This window comes from Protopterus annectens, chromosome 3.part1, assembly GCF_019279795.1.
Source record: "Protopterus annectens isolate FY-2018-M chromosome 3.part1, PAN1.0, whole genome shotgun sequence".
NCBI classification, from domain to species: Eukaryota; Metazoa; Chordata; order Ceratodontiformes; family Protopteridae; genus Protopterus; species Protopterus annectens.
The window spans coordinates 227213541-227235336 of NC_056732.1; the positions used below are offsets into that span (position 1 = coordinate 227213541).

The following is a 21796-nucleotide window of genomic DNA, read 5'->3' on the forward strand; positions in this document are numbered from 1 at the left end:
ACAGAAGGCACTCTAGCCAAGAATCAAACCGGAGAACCTCTTGCTGTGAGGCGACAATGCTACCACTGCACCACTGTGCCATCCTATTGCTGTACATGTGTACATTATTTTATGCTTTTATATTAGGATTGCAATACTAGTCATATATGAGGAATTAATATATGCAGACTTTTTCAGCATGGCATATAATTAGTATATTTTATTATGCTTTGTTTAGATTTATACAATTTTATTGCTTCCATTACTTAACTAATTAAATTACTTGTGGATGACATTACAGACAGATAAAAACAACTGGTCTTAACCATATCTGGATGAAAAGCAAAATATAAAATATTTTTGTATGGAAACAACACTTCCCAGTATTCACATATGGGGATAATCTTCTCTCATACCCATGCTCATATAAATTAATTCTGTGGTTGCACAAATACAAAGAAGGGCAGGAAGACCTCTATAAGAAATGTAGTGCATACAAAGTTCTTTGTTGTTGTAAATTATGCTTCTTATTCTATTCAAAAGAAGAAAAAGTATCACTTACCACATGAAACAAATTAGTGCAGTAATTCTACCTTCCCTTTAAGATCATGAGGAATGAAATAAACTTTGAGGTCAAGAAGAAGCTCTAAACTCAAGGCAATGTTTCTAATCTTGTTAGAGTTTAACCAAGATAAAGCAGATCCATTAATCAAGGACATATTATACAAGAACAGCAGAAGCTACAGATCTGTAACTTGACAAGGCTCTATCATGCACATATCTGTAAAAGTAATGATTTTACTTGCAGTAGCCTATACACTATACAATGCCTGAATGTGATATTAACATACTTATGAAACTTCACCATCACAATGACATGCACAAATAGGTAATGTCTAGAGAGTCATCTGACCAGATCTTTTGCCAATTACATCACAAATGTTTATGTCATTTTTCTTTGAAAAACAGCATCAGAAATTACTTGTTTTACCAGATTTGGCATCTGTCACATCAGTATTGCCAGTAACCAGCTGTCTTCTATGACTACAGGTACCACATCAAAAAATCTGAAACTCTTAGAAATGTCATCAGAATTTTGTTCAGCAGTCTTGCACAACCCCAGAAAATGTTTGCACCATGGAAGATAAGGGAATGAGAAAGACAAAGCAAAATATCATTTATTTCCTAACAATACAGCCTACCTTAGACTTGTAAGAATGTCAGTGAAAATGTTCAGGCACTAACTTCAAAATAACTTGGTTAACTATTGGTTATCATAAATTTCCTTTTCATCCTCCTCATTAAACTCAAGAAAATAAGAATCATTATCTATGAAGTAAAATATGTGGGGGTGAATATGTTATTTTTTGGTCAGCATCTTGAGAAGTTCAGAGTAAGAAGGCTGAAGGCTGCCTCCTAGTGTTCTATCTTTAGAAGCACCTGCTATTCTTAGCCAGCAACAGCAGATTCTCTTAGACATTAAAATAGCCTATAAATATTGTAAACAGTTGATATGATTTGCATCCTCCTTTTGTTATAAGTAACTTAAATATTTTATGTGATATGTGCTTTACTTCACCCACTTTTATATATTGTTACAGTTTTGTTTAAATATGCTACATACTTTTGTACCTGGGACGTGAATGAAAAGGGTCAGTAGACCAGCATACCTACTTGGCAACCAAATTGCAAAATAAATAACATCTTTATTAATACTTCAGAGACACACTGAAAGATGTAACATATGAGCTCTTCGGCATGCCTGGCTAAATCAAGCACAGTTTCATTTAGCCTGTCATTAGAAATGTTTGGCTCATATAAAGGCTATATTGTAGAACCATACAAGAACATGTGACTTCAGTGAGAGATACACTAACTACAAGTACAAGAATAATTATTTTTAAATATCCACTTTAACTTTATTATGTTTAATTTGTTCATGTGTTTCAAAGACATTTCATCATATGTACTACAGAATGATTTAAACAAACAAGCAAAAATAAATCTTCACACACAGAAACCCTTATAGGTGCAGGACACCTAAAACATAGTTCAGTTACAGTAAAAACTCCAGAACAGAAGAAATTAATCAATATCTCAATATAAACATTTACAGGAAAAAAATGAGTAAAGCAGACAGCAATTAGGTTGAGAGTGTAAGCCATCAATTTCAAGATGAAAGCCCAGTACTTGAATAGCCCTTCAAAACTGGTAGTTAAATAAAAACTAGTAATAGATCCTTCTACACATCAGCATGATATAAATAAAATTCTGAAGCCTGAAACACAAAGACAAGCCTGCTACAAAGGCAAAAATTGTGAAGAAAATATTAAATTCCACAAGCTTCAGTAATATAAATGCTGAATCCTGTCATAGGCTATTAATAGCATGCAACGCATGCTTGCAGTAGTCAGAATAACTAAAAGCAGATACTCAGCACAACCAGGGAGTCCAGGAAAAAAAGCATATGAATAAAAAAAAAACCAAGGCTTCAGTCTGTGATGTTGACATGGAGGTACTTGAAATCTAAAATGTTTTATTTCCCTGACCTGAAACATACAACAAAACAGCATCCCATAACCATATATGATAGTGTACTAAGAAAGAGTAAGACGAAGAATTCCTGGCTGGGGAGATGATACAGTGAGTGTCACGGCATATTGACATTACTTTCATATTATAACTACTTAAATCACAAAGAAATAAGGAAGAAACCCCCTGGTTCTTTTTCTAATATTGCATAGAATTTGCTTTAAAGTTCTGAAAAATTTTAAAAAGTATTTCAGTTCATATTAGAAAAACCTATTTGTAACTCATTCATAACCCTGGAAAATATTTCATGGACTGTGTAAATCAAACATAAATTTGCATCACTCCCTGTTTATTTAGTCATTTTCAAAAGAAATCTTAAGTAGTCCAGAGAAGTCAGAAAAAATGAAACACTCCCTGTTGAGATTGTAAGGATATGAGATCTCATGACACACAGTTGTAAGCATATAGGCATGTAAGGTTGCTTTGCTTTGAGGTACATAAACCTAGACTAACAGTGAATAAGTAATATTTTGATGGGGAATCCTATTATCCAGTAAATGATGAAGGTCAGACCCAAGTTTTAAAAGTCTTGGGATATATGTTTCAGAAAATTTTCATCATATATACCGTAAATAATAAATCTTCCTTGTGTATACACCTCTATTCTGACTTGGGGAAAGGAAAACAACAAAAGCAATATTTTGACAAGTTACTGACCTTTAACTTGCGATCTTCATCTCCACTACAAAGAGTATTCAATGAAACCTTATATGTCTTCCATACTGGATTCAAATTATTCATCACAACCTATAAAAGAAAAAGAAATTTGTTAGTTGTATGATTATATTGCACAAGACTAAAATACTAATCTTAATTTTATGAAGTTATGGCAAAACACAATTTAATTTACTGTACTAGTTTTCAGATGCTATATATATATATATATATATATATATATATATATATATATATATACATATATACATATATACATACACATATACATGTTTATATATAAGCATATACATGCATAAGTGCAGTATATACATATTGTTTGTTCTCCCTGTATCGCTGTGGGGTTCTTCCCACCTCCAAAAAACATGCTGAGTGTTTCCATCTCAAACTCACAAATGAAAGGAGCTGTGAGCAGCAGCCCAGACTCTATATTGTGCCTTATAGGGGAAAGAGTTGTACAGATCAACTGCTCTGGGGCATCTACTATGGTGTACAGTGTCCTCAAGATAGGAGAACATGGATCACAAACTGCACAGTGTGGGAGGGCTAGCCACTTGGTGTAAAATATGGCTCTAGGTGATTTGGTCATGTTGACTAATGTCACTAAATGTGCATGGGCAGTTACTGGTGATAAGTGGATTGAGGACCTGGCCCACTTCGACCTACATCAGGAACCCATGCTAATGGTGGGAGGGGTGTATGCGCTCCTACTGGCCAGTGTGTGCTTGCCATAAAGCCCACCAGTCCTGGGTCAATAAGCTACAGGCCAGCCGGTGTCTAGTTGCCCAGCCTGGGTTACCTGGGATAGCTCTTTTGATTGAAAGCTGGACATAAAACCAATCAATCTGCCAAAATAAACTAAGAATTGCTACACTTAAGGTGGGTTCAATGACGGGATGCAGCTTGGAAGTGGATGACACAATGATATGTAGGAGGCTGGACATCCCATGTATCCAGGAGACAAGATGGAAGGGCAGTGCAACAAAGCCACTTGGAAAGGGGACAGGCTAGAAATGGTGTTGGAATTGTGGTGAGAGAGGGGCTTCAGAAGGCAGTGAGTGAAATCATTAGAATTAGTGAGAGACTCAAGGCAATCAAACTCCAGTGGAATGATAGGGCAGTATTCATAATCTCAGCATATGCCCTACAGCAGGGTTGTGATAGTGAGGAAAAGTGTGCATTCAGATAGCAGTTGCATGACCTACTACATAAAGCAGGGACACATGAAGTGGTGTTGATAATGGGTGACTTGAATGCCCATATCAGGGCAGACAGAACAGGACGCAAGGACTGCCTGGGTCCACACAGGTGTGGCAACAGGAATAAAGAAGGAGAGGCTATTCTAGACTTCTGTCTAGCAAATGGCTTGTTAGTAGCCAACACATGGTTCAGAAAGAGAAACAGTCACAAGATCACATACAAGAGTGGCCAACATACAACTCAGGTAGACTTCTTTCTAGTAAGGAAAAGGCACTGGGGAAGAATCAATGATTGCAAAATCAGCCCCAGTGAAACAGTCAGCCCACAGCATAAACCACTGGTTGCCACAATCAGCTGTAAGCAATTGTCAGAGAAGGCTCTAAGGTCAACAGAGACCAGGCTGAAGACATGGAAGTTGACTGGAGAGAAAAAAAAGCAGTTTAATGAATTATGCAGGGCCCTAGCACCTCAAGAGAAGGAGAAAATAGGTGGAGTTGAAGAAGAATGGCAGTGCCTCAAAACAGCATGTGTGAGAACTACAAAACAGGTATGTGGCTGAATGAGGTATGGAAATAAGGTACATAAGGAAAACTGATTCTGGAATGCAGAAGTCCAGGAAGTCATCAAAAGAAAGAAGGAGTGTAGGAAAAAGTGGGAGATAGAAAAGACCAATCAGGCTAGGAAGGAATACTGGTTGGCTAACAAAGAAACTAAGAAAGTAGTTGCAATAGCAAAGACTAGGGCATCAGAGGCACTCTATGAACTTCTGGAAAGTGACTCATTAGGTGGAATAAAGTAACTATATCAGGTTGCAAGGCCCTTCATAAGGGATGCCAGTAGCAACCTGCTCAACATTCCACAGGACATCAAAGGCAGATGGAAGGAGTATTTCCAGCATCTTCTGAATGAATAAAACCCCACAGAAGTTATACTGCCCCAGAAACAGCCTACAATGAGAGAAGAAGAGGAGCCCACCCTAGAAGAAGTAAGAATAGCACTAAGGAAAATTAAGTCAGGGAAAGCAGCAGGTACAGATGAGGTCACAGCAGATATGATAAAAGTGCTGTGTGAGATGGGGGAGAAATGGTTTCTGAGGGTACTCATAGCAGTGTGGAGAGAAAGGCGTATCTCATATGACTGGAGAATAAGCATACTCATGTCAATGTACAACAAAAAGGGGGATATCTACAACTGTAGGCAGTACAGGGGAATCAAACTCCTATCACATTTCATGAAAGTTCTGGAGAGGGTGATTGACAAACAGATATTCAGAGTAGTAGAATGTAAGATGGGAGATGAGCAGTTCAGATTCAGATCAGGATGCAGTACAACTGACATAATATTTGCATTGAGACAGAGAGTTGAGAAAAAGCTATAGATGAGGGAAGAGTCCAACTGGGTATTCCTAGACTTGGAAAAAACATATGACAAGGTCCCAAGAAAGCTGATCTGGGTAGTACTGCAGTGGTTTGAAGTCCCAGAAGCATTGGTAGAATTAGTGCAGGCTATATACAAGGACCCAATGACTCAAGTATGAACAGTGTTCGGGCTAACAGAGGGGTTCCCAGTGGGTGTGAGTGTACATTAGGGTTCAGCTCTGAGCCCACTGCTGTTCATACTGGTGATGGACTACATTAGCAAACATGTTGGAGGGGACGGATCAACAAAGCTGCTGTATGCAGATGATGTGGCAGTACAGGCAGACTCTGAGCTAAAACTTTAACAAAGGATAGGAGACTGGAATGCAAACCTGAAGGCACCTGAGATTAAACTAAGCAGAGATAAGATGGTGGTAATGGCAGCAAATTGGAGAAATCAGAAGAAGCTGGGAATAGAGATAGAAGGAAAGATAGAAGATAGATAATCCTCTACTACCTCCTAACCATCACCTTTACTCCTTGATAGATAATTCACTTTTGTACCCTGGTGTAAATGTATTGTCAATTGATATTTTACACACAGCTGCACTGCCTCTTTCTGCATCAGTAACAATTTGCATTGTCAGTAGTCACATCTTTTTACAGGTGTATTACCTTATCATTTGTCAAAAACTCTGTTTACTGTTTCTATTGTTATAAGTGCTATTTGTGCTTTTATCAAAATGTATACATTGTATATATCAAAATGTATGTATTGTATATATCACTGTGGAGATTTACTCCCCGGGCCTCCACTGAAAATGAGCACTTTTTGGCCCAGTGGACCCCCCTAGTAAACAAATGCAATAAATAAACTCAAATGTCCATCATTATTTTCAAACTTCATCCCTCAATGATTTGTTAATGATTTACCAGAAAACCACAATTTTATGAGAAACAAACCAAAAAATAGAGGCAAAATCTGGACATTCTGTGAAAATCTGTACAGATGAGAGGTATGTCATCCCATGCTGCCAAATATTGAATCCTACTGGAAAGACATCAGAAACCATGCCAGTTATTCAAGTCAGTCATCTTTTGCTCATACTGTGGCATCATCCTTGGTAGTTAGAATGCTGCTCATTGCAAAGGACATTCCTGCCTGAGACACATATTCCAAGAAATTAACAATGTCTCTCTTCATATAATCCAAGGAAGTATAGCTCAAGTCCACATTCTGTTCTTAAGTTTACATTAGCTTTTCCCCGTATAATATGCCTATTAAGAATTACATGCTGCTGTGTAAATTACACCAAAAGTGTTGCAGTTAAAGTTGTCAGACCAGGGTAAAACCCTGTGATATTGATGGAGGACCAGATATTGACCCGCAGTATGAAATGCAAAAGTTGCAAGCACCACATTTGGCAATACAACCACATCTATCATAACTAGCCAACTTATGTTCCAACTATGCACCTATTCCAGAAGAGGACTTATATATATGTCTGAATATCTAACTTGGTCAGTTCAGGCCAAATATCCATCAGTAAGCTCTATTTGTTGTCCATGATCAGCTGTACCTAACCAGCTTGATAGGAATGGTGTAGAATCATTGATTCAATAAAATTATTCACCTCTGAACTCGAGACTTTAGTCATAGGCTTCCATGAAATAAGGGCAAATCTTGTTTCCTGTTATCACAGATATACCTCATCACTTCATCCAGCAGTTCCAAAGGATAACCTATGGTATGGAACATCTCCTTTAAAATGTGACACTCCTTCAGGAAATTGTCTTTGCCTGAGGAAAGTCTGAAACGCTGAAAAAACTGTCCCTTCATGATCCCCTTTTTTGGCTTAAATTATGTGCATTGCCAAAATGTAAGAAGTGATTGGAGTAGGTAACTCACAGGAAATGAAAAAAAAATATGTAAGCTGTAATGCTCCACTCAATCCCAATTATTTGTCTTTAGCTGGTTTAGCTGTTGGTATGCTTTTTGCCTTTACTTAATTGGGTTGCTGGGGTGATTATTACATCTGATATATTCCTATTTGAATAAGCATGTTGTGTTCATGCAGTGTTTTATTTTCCTGCATTGTATTTTCAGATTTACCTCTTAGGTCAAATAAAGCCTGACACATTCTTTCTACTCCATTTGTGTGCAGTTGTAGAACTTGACTCCTATATTAGAGTAGTTGCTTTATGATGCTATAGTGACTGTTTTTGCATCATCTTATTCATATATCATCTGTTCTAAAACTGCTTTATTTTCTTTTTGTAGGGCACATGTTTCATTTTATTCAGGAGATTATTTTTTATCTTAATGGATGCTTTTTATGGCTCCTGATCAGGTAATGTACTTAAATATGATATTGATCTTGAACTCCATATAAAAGAAAAAAATACTTGTAGTATTTCTTTTTCGTAGATTATTGGCAACATATAAGCACTAGCTAAACATGCAATCTTTCCCATTATAACTGAATTAATAGAGAAACACAAATGGAAGGCCCAAGGAAACAAACTACTGTAGATAAAATCTACAAGAAATTTAATCCAGAAGCCTTTTAAAATAAAAACTTGTTTAAAAACAATGAAAGATTAAAAAATACATGAACTACATCAGATATTTTATTCTTTGTTGCAATTTTTTAAAATAGTATTGACTCAGTGCTATGCACTGTGAATTTCTTTTCAGTGTCTTTTTCAAGATGATGTTTCAGTTCCTGGGGACTTGGCAGTCATGTGGTTGAACACAAAAGCTTTGAAATTAGTGTGTACTTCTACCATTGTTATGTGACAAAGTATTTTTTTTCTTTTATATGGGGTTCAAGATTGAATCCAGTGAAGAGAGGAGTCTTATACATGGATAAGTAAGGTAGAGATTTAGGATTAATAAACCCATTAGTTTATGCTGCATCTTTGAATTTGTATAAAGTTTTGTTTTAGATAAATGATAAAAAAGGAAAGTTAGTTGTAAATTTGCTAAAGTACAAATATAAGTGGCACTGGAATATGTTAAAAAAAATTCAAAAGAGAAAAGCATGTTTAAATGAAGTTAATGAGATGTTATCAAGAAAAAATATTCTATGGAGAATAAAAATGAGTGAAATAGAAAACCTTCCATTTGTGTTTCACCTGTATTTCTAAAGTTTGTTTATAAATGAATTAATCAAATAAACATTTTTATTAAATGATAGATTGTATGTTTTCCAAAAACAACAAAGCCGCTTTATTTCAGCTAGTATCCTATTCCATTGTTCTTCACTTACATTTTTATCCCATAATCTTATTCCTAAATAGCGATGTCTTTCATCAAGAAAGATACAAATTACATAGAGAAGTGATTGGTTAGTTCAATGATGATACTTTGACGGAGAAGTATTTAAATGAAGATGAGTAAGCTTCTTGAAGAGACGCGAAAGTGCTAATTACATTTTTATTCTATCTCATAAAAGTTTTTATTTTCCTCCCTAGTGGCCGTGTTTGAGACCTCTTTGTTTCAATTATAAGAAAGATACTGTTCCTATCTTTACTATATCACCCAGTCCTTTACTTTTTTTTCTTTATTTAAAGTCATGCCTGTTATATTTAAACATTGATGCAAATAACATATAACTTCTTTCGTCCAGACTTTGTTTCTCATAATCAATATAATATCATCTACATAAGTAAACATGACTGGAATTTTTATCCCTTCAATAGTAATTAAAGTAGCACCTCTCATGTGCAAATGTACATCTCTGACTAATACATTCATGACTAATGCAAATAATATACTAATCATAGGACACCCGTGACATATGCAATTCTTTATATCTATTTCTTTGCATCACCATCCATTCACAATTCTTATTGTATTTTTATTATATGGAGAACAGCATACATTCTTAATTTTCTTACTAATGTTATACTCTTCCATAATTGTCCACAAAAGTTCATGTACTTTATCCAAAGCTTTATTTGAATCTTCTATCAGGATCTTGGTATAATCAGCCCTGTTTATAATATCATCCACAATTTCCCTTCCTATGAATAATAATTCCTGACACCCTTTTCTCTTTAAAGTGTATATGCTATCTTGCATAATACTTTTCATGATACTTTTCTTTCTGTTCTGAATTATTTTCATTAAAAAATCTTATAATATGTATTATTCAATACTACAGGTCTCCAATTTGCAATTTTATTTTTATCTTCCTTTTTCTATACAAATTTAAGTATATCACTAGGTAAATCTTTATACATAAAACTTTAATTTGACCACTCATTCATAAATTTTAAGAAGAATTTTTTACTGCCAAACTGTAAAATTCTTATAAAATTGGTATCATATTCCATCTGATTATGAAACTGATCGTAAATTAACTTGTCCAAGTACCTTATCTAATTCATATAAAGAAATATCATTCTCCAATTCCTTATTTTCTTGCTCTGTCAGTTTTAACATGCCATTCTTCTTTGTACTTTCTATCTTGAGATATTTTCTTTACATAATTTATTATGATATTTATAATTTGTTCCTGAGATTTTCTTACCTCTCCTCTATCATTTTTTTATTTCTCTCATTATACCAGCATTATCTTTAACTATACAACTCATATAAATTGTTATCCCTTATTTTTTTACCTTGTAAATAATGGAGAGTATTTAATAAAACCTACACTGTGTTTATTTACCATGTAGACATCTCCCCGTGTTGCTTACATGAAAGCAAGCAGGTTTTAGATTCAGTAAACACTGCTGAGTGGCACGCATGCACCTGTCAAAACAGGACATTCAGTGGCATGCAAATCATCTCATATGCAGGTGAATCTCATGCAAATGAGTCAGATAGAGTGATCCAGCAAGCAGATAGTCAGCTCTTCAAACCCTGTGTCAGTGTCTGTAGTGTACATGGAATAAGTCCATGTACAGGAATGTAGACAGACAAAAGGGACTGTAAAAATGTAGATATATAGACAGAAATGGCATACCACATACATATATGAGCAAAACTATCCTCTGTATGTCTAAAAAATTAAAGTAAATAAGTAAAATTAATTTTATCTTTTTAATAATCTGGGCATGTTTGCAAAGCACACCGCACTACACAAACATGCTTTATAAAAAAAAAAAATGGACAAAAAACAAAATTAATATGTGACAGAAATATATTACAGGACCTAGCGTGGAGTATCTACAATGGTGCATTGGTGCTGTTGCTAAAGTGGTACAGCTAAGAAGCGTGTAACTTCCAGGCTGTGAGCACGGATCCCTATGCAAATGAGGTGGAGTTACTGAATAGCATAAAGGGTAATCATGTCCACATATCCCCTTCATGTAGGCAAAAAAACATATAGGTGTTTACAGAGGAGGTGGATGACATCAGGGGAGGGTGTGTCCAATGACTTCTAAGCTTATTTCAGCTTAGCTGCGCCTGTTTGTATGGCACACTGCTGTTGTGTGTACTTTCAGGGGGTATGTTTACTAACTTCTAAGCTTTGTTTACCTACAGGGCATGCGTTTGTACAGCACACTGCAGTGCTGAGTGTAGCTAAAAGACAATGATATAGTAATTAATTTTGACCCTGTTTAACTTAAACTAGGGCCATTAAATGATGTTAATGACATACTAGGCAGGTGGAATGCATCACAATAAAGTATGCAAATACCCTACAATCTGATTTTCCCTCATACTCTGCACCATTGGAGTACAGACCTGGCAATTTTAACTGAGAGAATGCTAGGGGCTGCTGCAGGTCTGCTACATCTGTATGTGTTAGATGCTGAAGGCAGTGTTGCTGCTGCTGCTGACAATAGCCTAGACAGAGAAGGAGAACAGTGTTCAGGTCCAGAGTAACCTTCCAGGAGCTACATGAGCTGCAGATTGTACAGTGCTACTGGCTGGACAGGGACATACTACAAGAATTCACTGAGCTCTGCCGCCCTCAACTCAGACCCAGAGCCAACAGAGGGGAACCATCCCAGTGTAAATAAAGGTATGTGTAGTCCTTAGGATGCTAGCTATAGGTACTTTCCAAAGACATGCTAAGGACATGATGGAGGTCTCATAGGCATCTGCTTCTAGGGTACTCCACCAATTCTTGAATGCCATGCTACTATTTGCCAGTGAGCACATTTCTTTCCCCCTCACCCCTGAGGCGAGGGCCAGCAATATGCAACACTTTTACCATGTAGCACACTACCCTGAGATACTGGATGCCATAGATTGCACTCATGTACACATCAAGCCACCACTCGCTGAGGAGGGCAGAATCTATGTTAACCACAAGGGATACCACTCCATCAACTGCCAAGTCATGTGCAAGCCCAGGGGATTATCATGAATGTTTGTGCTGGCAGTCCTGGCAGTTATCACAACTTCCATATCTGGCACAAATCACACAGCTGTGCCAGATGTTTGCTAGGGGGTACATCCCACATGGCCATTTACTGGGGGATGCTGACTATGCACTGGAACCATGGATGATGACACCCATCAGAAATGCATACACACCCATGGAAGAATGCACATGCACAAAAAAGGAAGATCACAGAGTGTGTGTTTGGGCTTCTGAAGTCACAGTTTTGGTGCCTCAATATATCTGGTGGAGCCCTGCAGTACTCTCCAGCCACAAGTACACATATGCTCACAGTATGTGCCCTGCTACAAAATATGATCCTACAGAAACAGCTGCAGCAGGATCAACAAAGGGAAGGGATATACAGCCCCCCACCACTGGCTAGGCCACCACAGCCACAGTCACAGGATGACTTGGAGGAGGAGCTTCTTGATAATGTCCCTGTAGGCAGACATAGGCCTGTCCAATATGCCCTGGCTTTAGCTAAGAGACAATGCATAGTACATTCACTGACAGCCTATGGTCCTAGTGACTGACATCTTACTCCTGCTCACATACATATAGTAAAATTGCTGATGCCAGGCAACCCACACAACCTATACCTATCCATGTATGGCTGCGTACTGCTTGCATCACACAGAGTCATCCCTGATCTAGAGTTTTGTCAACTGCTGCATTCACAAGGTAGGTCTCTAACCTGCACATTACTGGTAAGGATTACAATAATATGGTATCATATGTATAGATCTGCTGCATTTATGCAAGGAAATATAGGGGATTATGTGGACAGAAGTAACATCCATGTGGGACTACAGATACTCAGTCCAGTAGTATGTGTTCCCTAATAGTCACCAGGCCTCAGGGTTGGAATATTCACTACATCAGTCAAGGGAGATGTTAAACAGTGAGGTCACATGATATTTGGACTACTGTCTATCCCAGCAGATCATGTGCTGTTGTTCCCCCATCCCCAACACAGCAGTGTTCCCATATAACTGCTTTAACAGTAAGTCAGAAATGGTATATCAGCAGATAAGGTAATCTCAGGGCTGTAACATAGAACTCAATCACTCATTGTATGTCACACATAACGCAGAAATAACAACGTACATTTTTATGCTGATGATCATGTGATGAATGACTCCTCTCTGTCTGGCATCCTGTGTGGCTCAGTGGACAAGGGAAGTTAGCATGGATGATGGTGTTGATGGTTCTAATCTAGAAATAGTCACATCTTTTGTATGTGAGGTGTTACTATGTTGGTGTTTTCACAGACTGTCAGTCTATGCGTGGTGTAACATTATGAACATCAGTCACATATTAAGAACAGCAGACAGCTGGAGAATGTCGTGGACATTTTGAGTGAAGTGCAGTACTGCAGAAGCATGACACATATCATTGTCTGTAACACACAAAACCCCAGACTGGAGTACCGGTAGTTGTGGCCTGGAGTCACTTTATAAGTACTGACAGTCCTACTGGGCATGCCCATACACTTAGATAAAATGAGTGCAATTCTGTTGCCCCGTCATCAAAATGACCTGTTATGTATAGATATATCTATAAATACAGACATATACATATACATATCCATCTGTTACTATCTCTCTCTCACATACATAGTATATCTATCTGTATGCAGTGTCAAATAGATATATACTGATATATATATATATATATATATATATATATATATATATATATATATATATAAATATATTTATAATATATATAGCGATATATATTGGAATGATGCATAGACTCTCCCCGTATATCTGCATAACACATATACATATCATACAGATACACAGCTACATTTATATATATATATATATATATATATATATATACATCCCTGTTATATACATAAATATGTGTGTGGATGTCTGTATTGTCCTACATACCCTGATAATGATGAGCAAATCTGCACTATCACACATCCATACTGTTGTTCAAAGTAGCCAAACTACAGGCGCAGCAGTACATAATTCACTTACCTACAGACACCTGTGCTTGCTGGATGTCACCACATAGAAAGACACAGGTGAGCCGGTGGCGCAATGTACAATGTTGACAATGCACGCATGGACAGGGTACATTGTTTCTGACCACAGGTTTGCCTATCTAAGTGCAAACAGCCACATATGGCCATACTGGTAACTGTAGACACACAACTAAGATAATAACAGTTATCTCACTGCTAGGATACTAGATGCAGATAACAGTATGAAGCAATATCACTATCCAGGCCACAGATGCTGTGAAACACAAGCCTAGTTTGTGTAATGCTCAAGTACTATGCATGCAAGCACATATATAACAGACTTTGCCTGTGGCACATGTGAAAAGTACTGTGATCTACAGTGTGTAAGACTACATAGGTAAGGGTTCTAGTCTCACTCCAGGCTACTTGGTGTGCATGTGTGTGTATACCTCTCCAAAATAACTGTAATGCCCTCAGGGGCTATCCACCTGCAATGCTTATATATTTTCTGGCCCTGTAACTTGATGCTGGGTTCCAAACTGCCCTCTTCTACAAGGCCTGATTATGTCATCCACCTTAAGACTACCAGCTGACAGTGCAGTATTAGATTTAAGCCATGGCATGTGCAATAAGTACTGTGAGCTATAGTGTGTAAGATTAGATAGCTAGGGGTTCTAATCTCAATCCAAGACACTTGGTGTGCAAGTATGTCCATACCTTGGTAACTTAGAAACAAGTAGAGTTTTGCAGTATTTGATTTGTAGAGTGTGATGTGGGCTGCCCCAAAGGACTGATTACAAGGCCTGCTGATATCATCAAGCACATTCTAGCAGACATGAGGTGCATTGCGTGCATCACATACTGTGATCTGTAGTTTGTACCATTGCATAGGTAAGTGTTCTGATCTACATGCAGCCAACTTGCAGTATGTGTGTGCATTGGCATGTCCTGTACACAGTGATTGGAAATGGTGCTAGCCTCAATGTAGCCATGAATGTATGTGAGGCTGTTAGAGCATTTTGAACTTCACTGGTATAATGGCTATACAGCCCTCACAGTCATAGAAATCTTTATATCCATAGTTACAGGATCAGCACATATTGCCCCAGTCCAAGAGGGACACAGGCAGATGCCCAGTGTTGAGAAGATGGTCGGCCAGCCAGTTATACAGATGGCATGTGCTAAGGTGCACTGAGGTGCTCTGTATACCATTAGGCAGGGTTCTGTTTCAAGGGCATGTTTAAGTCTGCTAGACAATTCTCTCCCACAAGCATGTAGTACTAACATCACATAAGAGGTTAATGTACTTACAGTGAGTTATCTATCTACTATGCCTCCTACAGATAGGCAGCATATGCAATCAAGCAGGGTCACACATTGCCCCATATGCAAGATACAGATCACCTCTGAGTAGTCTAAATGCCACAGGTGACAACGGCACTCATTGTAGATGATCCCCATTGAGTACATACTGAAGACGTGAAGTGTGCTTGTGAGGGACCATACTGTTGTGTGCAGTTGCCAGTACTGCTTGGAAAAGTACATCAACAAATGGCCATTGCACTCAGGTATTGGCATGCTGAGGGAAGAGTACTTGGAGGTTATGAATATGTCACTTACATATGATCCCTGCCATACCATTGTAGAGACATAGTGATCTAATTCACATTAGGTGTAAACCTGTATGGCCAGGTCTGTGTGCCCAGTTCGCTCACCCTTGAGTATGTACATCACATGTTGCTACTGATGTGCTACTTATCAGGTACATAGGTCTAACTGATGGAAATTATACTACATATATATTTTCATGGAGTTTATAACCATTAGTATGTCAACCAGCATGTGTTTGCAATAGCAGGATAGTGACATACCACAGAGACTCCATGAGTGCTCACAATTTGCAGGCATCCACCAATATTGTTAGCCACAGTCAGTCAGTAGTTCTGTGTATTGAGGTTAAATGGATTTCAAGCAGTAGAGGACCCAGGACTGTGCCCCGTTGAACATTGCTGTTTACAGATCAGCTATTGGAGGTGGATGTCCCTATGTTGCATATCTGTCCCATCAATGGGCCACTTAGTGACCCCAACAATGACAAGTGAGTGCTTTGTAAATGTTTCCTGAGTGGGGGATATAGTCAGACAGCTTGGATCAGTATAGGGGGTTGTACGCTCTGATGTAACCTCAACCAGGTCCTTGGTGACTGCCTCAGAAATGTCCACCATATGTAACAGTCATGTTCTACCTGTCACACATCCAAACTGTGCACAGTCAACTGTGTGTAGAGCACATATATGTGTGCTGAGCAGCTCCGTGATGACTGCCCCTATGGGCATACAGATATGAATACTTAGACATAGAGGTGTACAGTTATATTGATCAGTGGATGCACCACCTCTGTGCAAGGGTATACCAGTTGCTGATGCCCACTCAGCCGGTGTGCAGCCAGAAGTGTCTGTGTGATTGAAAGGGTTTCCCAATGGTATTAGTAAACCTTGTCAGATCACATGAGGGATGCAGCCTGGAATATTAGCATGTGCAATAGATGCTGTGTATCTTCCAATGAGAGGCCAGTTATGGACTGCTCTGTAAATATGGAAGTTATGGGACAGGTAGTAGGAATGTCATGTGTGGTGGGGATAAGGGAGTGTAGTTGATGCAGACAGTGTGGGAGTGCAGGTTAGGTATGAGTACAGACCCATCATATGTGGCATCATGACGTATGAGGTCACCAACAACCTGGGCCTGTCCTTTAAGGTCACACATGCAACTACACTGTGTGTTGTGGTTCTGCTTTGTGTGGGTGGCTACTTTTGTCACTTACCGTGTCTACTCAACATCACAGCAACACTATGTGCTTCTTTTAGCTGAGGAGGTAGTGCCTCCATATTAGGGGGACACCCTCGCCCCAACTATCACACAGCACTGTCCACCTGTTCTTTTACAGCCTATTAATGGCAGTTGTCCACCAGTCATGTTTGTTGAGCCATGATGAGCCTGTGTCTCTCCTGTCACGTGCAGCTGAGTTCATGCAGTTGTAATGCTGCAGACATAATGCATGGGTGTAGAGCTCTGCATACTTGTCTGTCACATCTCAAGGGGGAGGTGCAGTCATGTTACATCTTGAACCCAGCACTCTTAGTTATATGTGTAGAATGCATTGTAATACACAATGCAGATTACTAGCTTCATTCTTGTTATGCATAGGAACACTTGCTCATCTCTGCTAACTTATTAGCCTGACATATTAAAGTTACATACTGGCACATTCATTACAGTGTTACACTGTGGTACCTTACAATTGTTTTAACTAATTTAAACCCAGTACCACTACCTATTGGCATTGAATGCTCTTAATAGCCAAGCACAGACTGTTAGCTTCATTTTTGTAATGCGTGGTAGCACACGCTCAGTACTGTCAGCATTTTTTAGCCTGCCATAGGTGTTTAATTGCTTACGTTTAACAGCTATTATACTCTATTTAGTAACCGATGCTTGAAACTGTAACTGGAACCAACACTTAGCAGCTATTGTACTGTATTTAACATCCAATGCTGGTAGCTTTTACAAGCAATTTTAATTTTTAAGTGCTGACTGCATGGAACTGTTGAACACAGACTGTTAATTACCACTGTTGTAATGCGTAGCAGCACATCCTCAATACCGTTGCTTCTGGCCTGTTACCCTTGTGTAGATAAGTGTCCAGTTAGATATGGTTATGTACATCACTTTTTGCTATTAGCCTGTGTTATTTGTTATAATCAGTGGCTACTTATCTAAGGTCAAGTTTTGTCGACTAATCTGTCTATGTCTTTAAAGACCCTGCTTGTGACCCAGTCTCCTGATCACAAGTAATCCTGTGTAGTATGTTAAGTTTCCCAGGCACATTTTAACTGTTTATTACCTACATGCTTTACTGAATAACAGAAGGAAGCGATACTGCCTGTTTGATAGTCATAATATTGTTTGCTTGTACCTTGTTTTTCTTTCTGCTACCGCTGTCCTTTCACTGTATTCCAAAAGCTACCCTACCTGTATACTAGCTGATATCCAACATTTGCCTGGGTGTGGCCACAGTGTTGGTTGTGCGCAAAGCACTTTTTCATTTCTCTTGTTCCTGCCCTTGCCTGTGTGCGGCCACTGTGCTGGTTGTGCGCAAAGCACTTTTCTTTTTTCCTGCCCTTGAATTCCATTCCAGGATCAGAAAGGGGACTTTCACCCTTCTTTCTTTTGTCTGTTATGGTACTTCCACCTACACTCACATCTGTACTAATCTCCTAAAGGTATTTTTCTTCCCTTCTCATCTAGCTATATCTCACTGCTTTTTTGCACTATCCTCTCCCTCCTACCTCTAATACAGTACCTGACTCTCAATAATTATCCCATCCTTTTTTTACAGTTTGTTACCTGAGGGCTCCCACTCCATCCTGCCCAGGAAAGACATTAATATCTGCCAAAGAAACTATAGATACACTGAAACCACTGGAAAGAATATCATCTGCAGAGATCCGGTGAAGACTCCTACCCTCACTGTTCCCCTTGAAACGACAATCCCCTTATTAAAAGCAATACAAACTCAGTGTATGTAATCTTATACTATTGATGTTTGCATTTAATTATCTATTTCTGTTAAGAGCTTAATACTACACCCTACTAGCGCGCGATAGCAGCCATCGGCAGACTACTTGTACCCCCAGCCTAGCCCCGCTCTTACAAATATTGTTCTCTTAATTACAAAGCTACTTTACCAATATTCTTTCTGTGAAAGACTCCTCTCTGCTGTCTTTCCCCCTGTCGCCACTAGGTGGCACCCTATACCTTTACCATAGCATACCTTACCTTTTCACCTCTTTCTTTCCAAACTCAGTTAAACTTCTAGCATTCAGCTACTTTTTACTCGTTTTTTTCACTACCCTTTACCTGACTCTCCTAAAACATCCCTTGCCCTGCCCAACTTACATTTCTCTTGTTCTTACTCTGCAAACCCTCTTTAGTAATTACCTACCTCTTAATTGTAGTCTCGTACAGCCACAGATTGTTTTTTTTGCTGGTGTGGCTTGTCCATCCTTTGACTCTACCCACTCCATTCGCCCTGCGGGCTCACTCCGCTCCCCTACCCTACCCCCAATTTCCACCCACCCCCAGATCACCTGACCTTTTACTCCTATAGCCACACCCCCAACCAATAGCCTACATTATCTCATTAAACAATTAAATACTTTACCCCTATTTTTTACCTTCCTCTCCCTAATTACCCTAGCAGCTCCACCCCTTCACTGGCCTACTCTATAACCCAATTGATCTGTTTTACCTATCCTATATTCCAAACAATGACTAACCCAAGAAGGCCAACACACTTCAAATTTCTCCTCTGGTCTGTATGTCTTACCACTCTACTAATATCTTACAACTAAAGCTACTATGAAGCCCTAAGCTTTACTGGATTTCAACACCCTACAAGGCAAACAACCCCATTCTCTCTTACAGCTTCTCACTCTCATATTAACATAACATCCTCATCATCCTACCTTCTTCCACAATTTCACCGATTATTTCATATTAAATATTTCCAAATCAAAAAGGAATACCCTATATTCTTTAAAGTCTTCAAACTTAAATATCATCTTCAACTAAGTCTACTTCAACACAGGGACATTCATCCAAACTCAGGGCCTTCACTACCATGACTGACTCCTCATCAGCCAATATTTCCCCTTCTAACAACCCCACCAAAACCCTAAACTCTCTCTTTATAGGACACCTTAACATACGTAGCTTAAACAATAAAATTACACAACTTCATGCCCTATTAGACACCTATTCTTTTGACATCTTATGCCTAACTGAAACTTGGTTCAAACCCATAACTAAAGACAACAATATAATTTCACCAGGGTATAACATACTCTGACTTGACCATCTAAATAAAAAGGGGGTGGGGTGGCTCTACTGTTTAAATCTGTATTGAAGGTCACCTTAATAGACATTCATCCACCATCACCTTCTAATCTCGAAAATGTAACCACTAAGCTCCAAATAAATGCTAATAAATCCATAAACATTATTTGCTCATATACCCCCCCAGGAAATAACATCAATACTCTTAAAATACCCTCAGCTGGCTCTCAATGACCCTCCCACAAGAAACCATACTCCTTGGTGATTTTAATATTGACTGGAATGGTTGTACCTCTCCCAGTCCTCCTACTCATATAAACCTATTTGGCTTTCACCAAACCATTACATTCCCTACCATAACCCACAAACCTAGCAAGAAACAAACTACCTTAGATTGGATACTAGTTAACAGCAACCCTCCCAATTACAAAACCGTCGTTCTTCCCAATGAAATTAGTGACCATTCCCTTACCTTCATAACCAGAAAAAAGATCACCATTCCCAATGAAACAATATTTAGAACAACCCGTAACAAAAAAAAAAATCAACCCAGTGAACTTCAAGCAGAGCACAAAGCATGCAACTGGTCACCACTAAAATGCCTGCCTAGTTATCTATCTTCATAGTGTTACAATATTTTGCTTACTGCTGCTGAAATAATAACTGTACATGAGTGTATAGTTGTCTAATTGATTTTGAATGTGCAGTTATCTATGTGCAATTTGTTTTGAACTGTTTTTCTTTTTCTCTGAGCTTTTCTCCTCGGGCCTCTACTGAAAATGGACATATATCCAGTTAGACTAGCCCAATCAACAAATGAAAAATAAATAAATAAATAAATAAATAAATAAATAAATAAATATCAACAATCCCACAGGAGGTAATAAATGGCTTTCTTGACATATATGTCTGTATTGTCTGCAAGGGGGGTACATGTCGGTAGTTCTAAGGAGACTGATCTGTGGCCAGATACCACCAGGGAGGAATTCACATTTGGGGGGCTGTACATGTCACTCATACTGGTAAACACATGATGCAATATGTTGGTTCCCCATGTTGGGTGACACTGTACTGCTGCAGGGCATTGTAGGTAAGGACCTGGACCATCCTTTGGGCAAGTGAGCCTCAGCATGACGAAGCAACACAGTATGTACATATTACACTTCCCTAACGTGCATGTCTGTGCTCTGTATGGATACCTTGCATGATTGTCTTCTTGCAACATGCTGGAAGTAACTGCAGAACTTACTTGCACAAAGGACAACTAGGATGTAGTGCCAAGCAGTGTCCCCAGATCTTTGAGTCATATAGGTTCATAGGTAGGTACTAGGCTATCATTCCAAGGGTCTAAGTAAGCTTAGCCAACAAGGTTCCCTGGCTTATGCAACCCAAGAAAGTGAATTTCCTGTGTCCCTGTCAAGCAGAGTAACAGAAGTGATCCTTGGGGTGTATTTCCTATTTCCCATCCACTCATCAGGATTTTTCTTGAAGAGTGCTAATGAGAAACTTTGCTTGACATAGATGGATAGCTTGTTCCAGAGTATATGAAGTCTCTGAGACAGGAATCTATCCCTCCAGCACATCCTGTTTATTGTGGTGACAAGGTTTAGGTCCCTAGAGTGTGTAGTTCGGAGGGATTGCAATTTCTTTAGGTGTAGCATGTCCAACAGCTCTGAGTTTAACATAGCTTTATATGTTAGGCAGAGATCTCCTCTGAGTAGGCGATATGCTACAGAGTAAAACTGGAGTTTTTTGAGATGGTCAGT

The 21796-nt window shown here is 38.6% G+C and overlaps 1 protein-coding gene across 1 annotated transcript in view; it reads right to left on the bottom strand.

The window, feature by feature from the left end:
* Positions 1-21796, bottom strand: part of LOC122797654 (copine-4-like) — a 1365845-nt gene that overhangs the window by 821037 nt on the left and 523012 nt on the right. The window contains exon 6 of the mRNA XM_044066195.1: positions 3229-3318. Within this exon, the coding sequence (XP_043922130.1) occupies positions 3229-3318 (90 nt within the window). The remainder of the gene's footprint in view (positions 1-3228; positions 3319-21796) is intronic.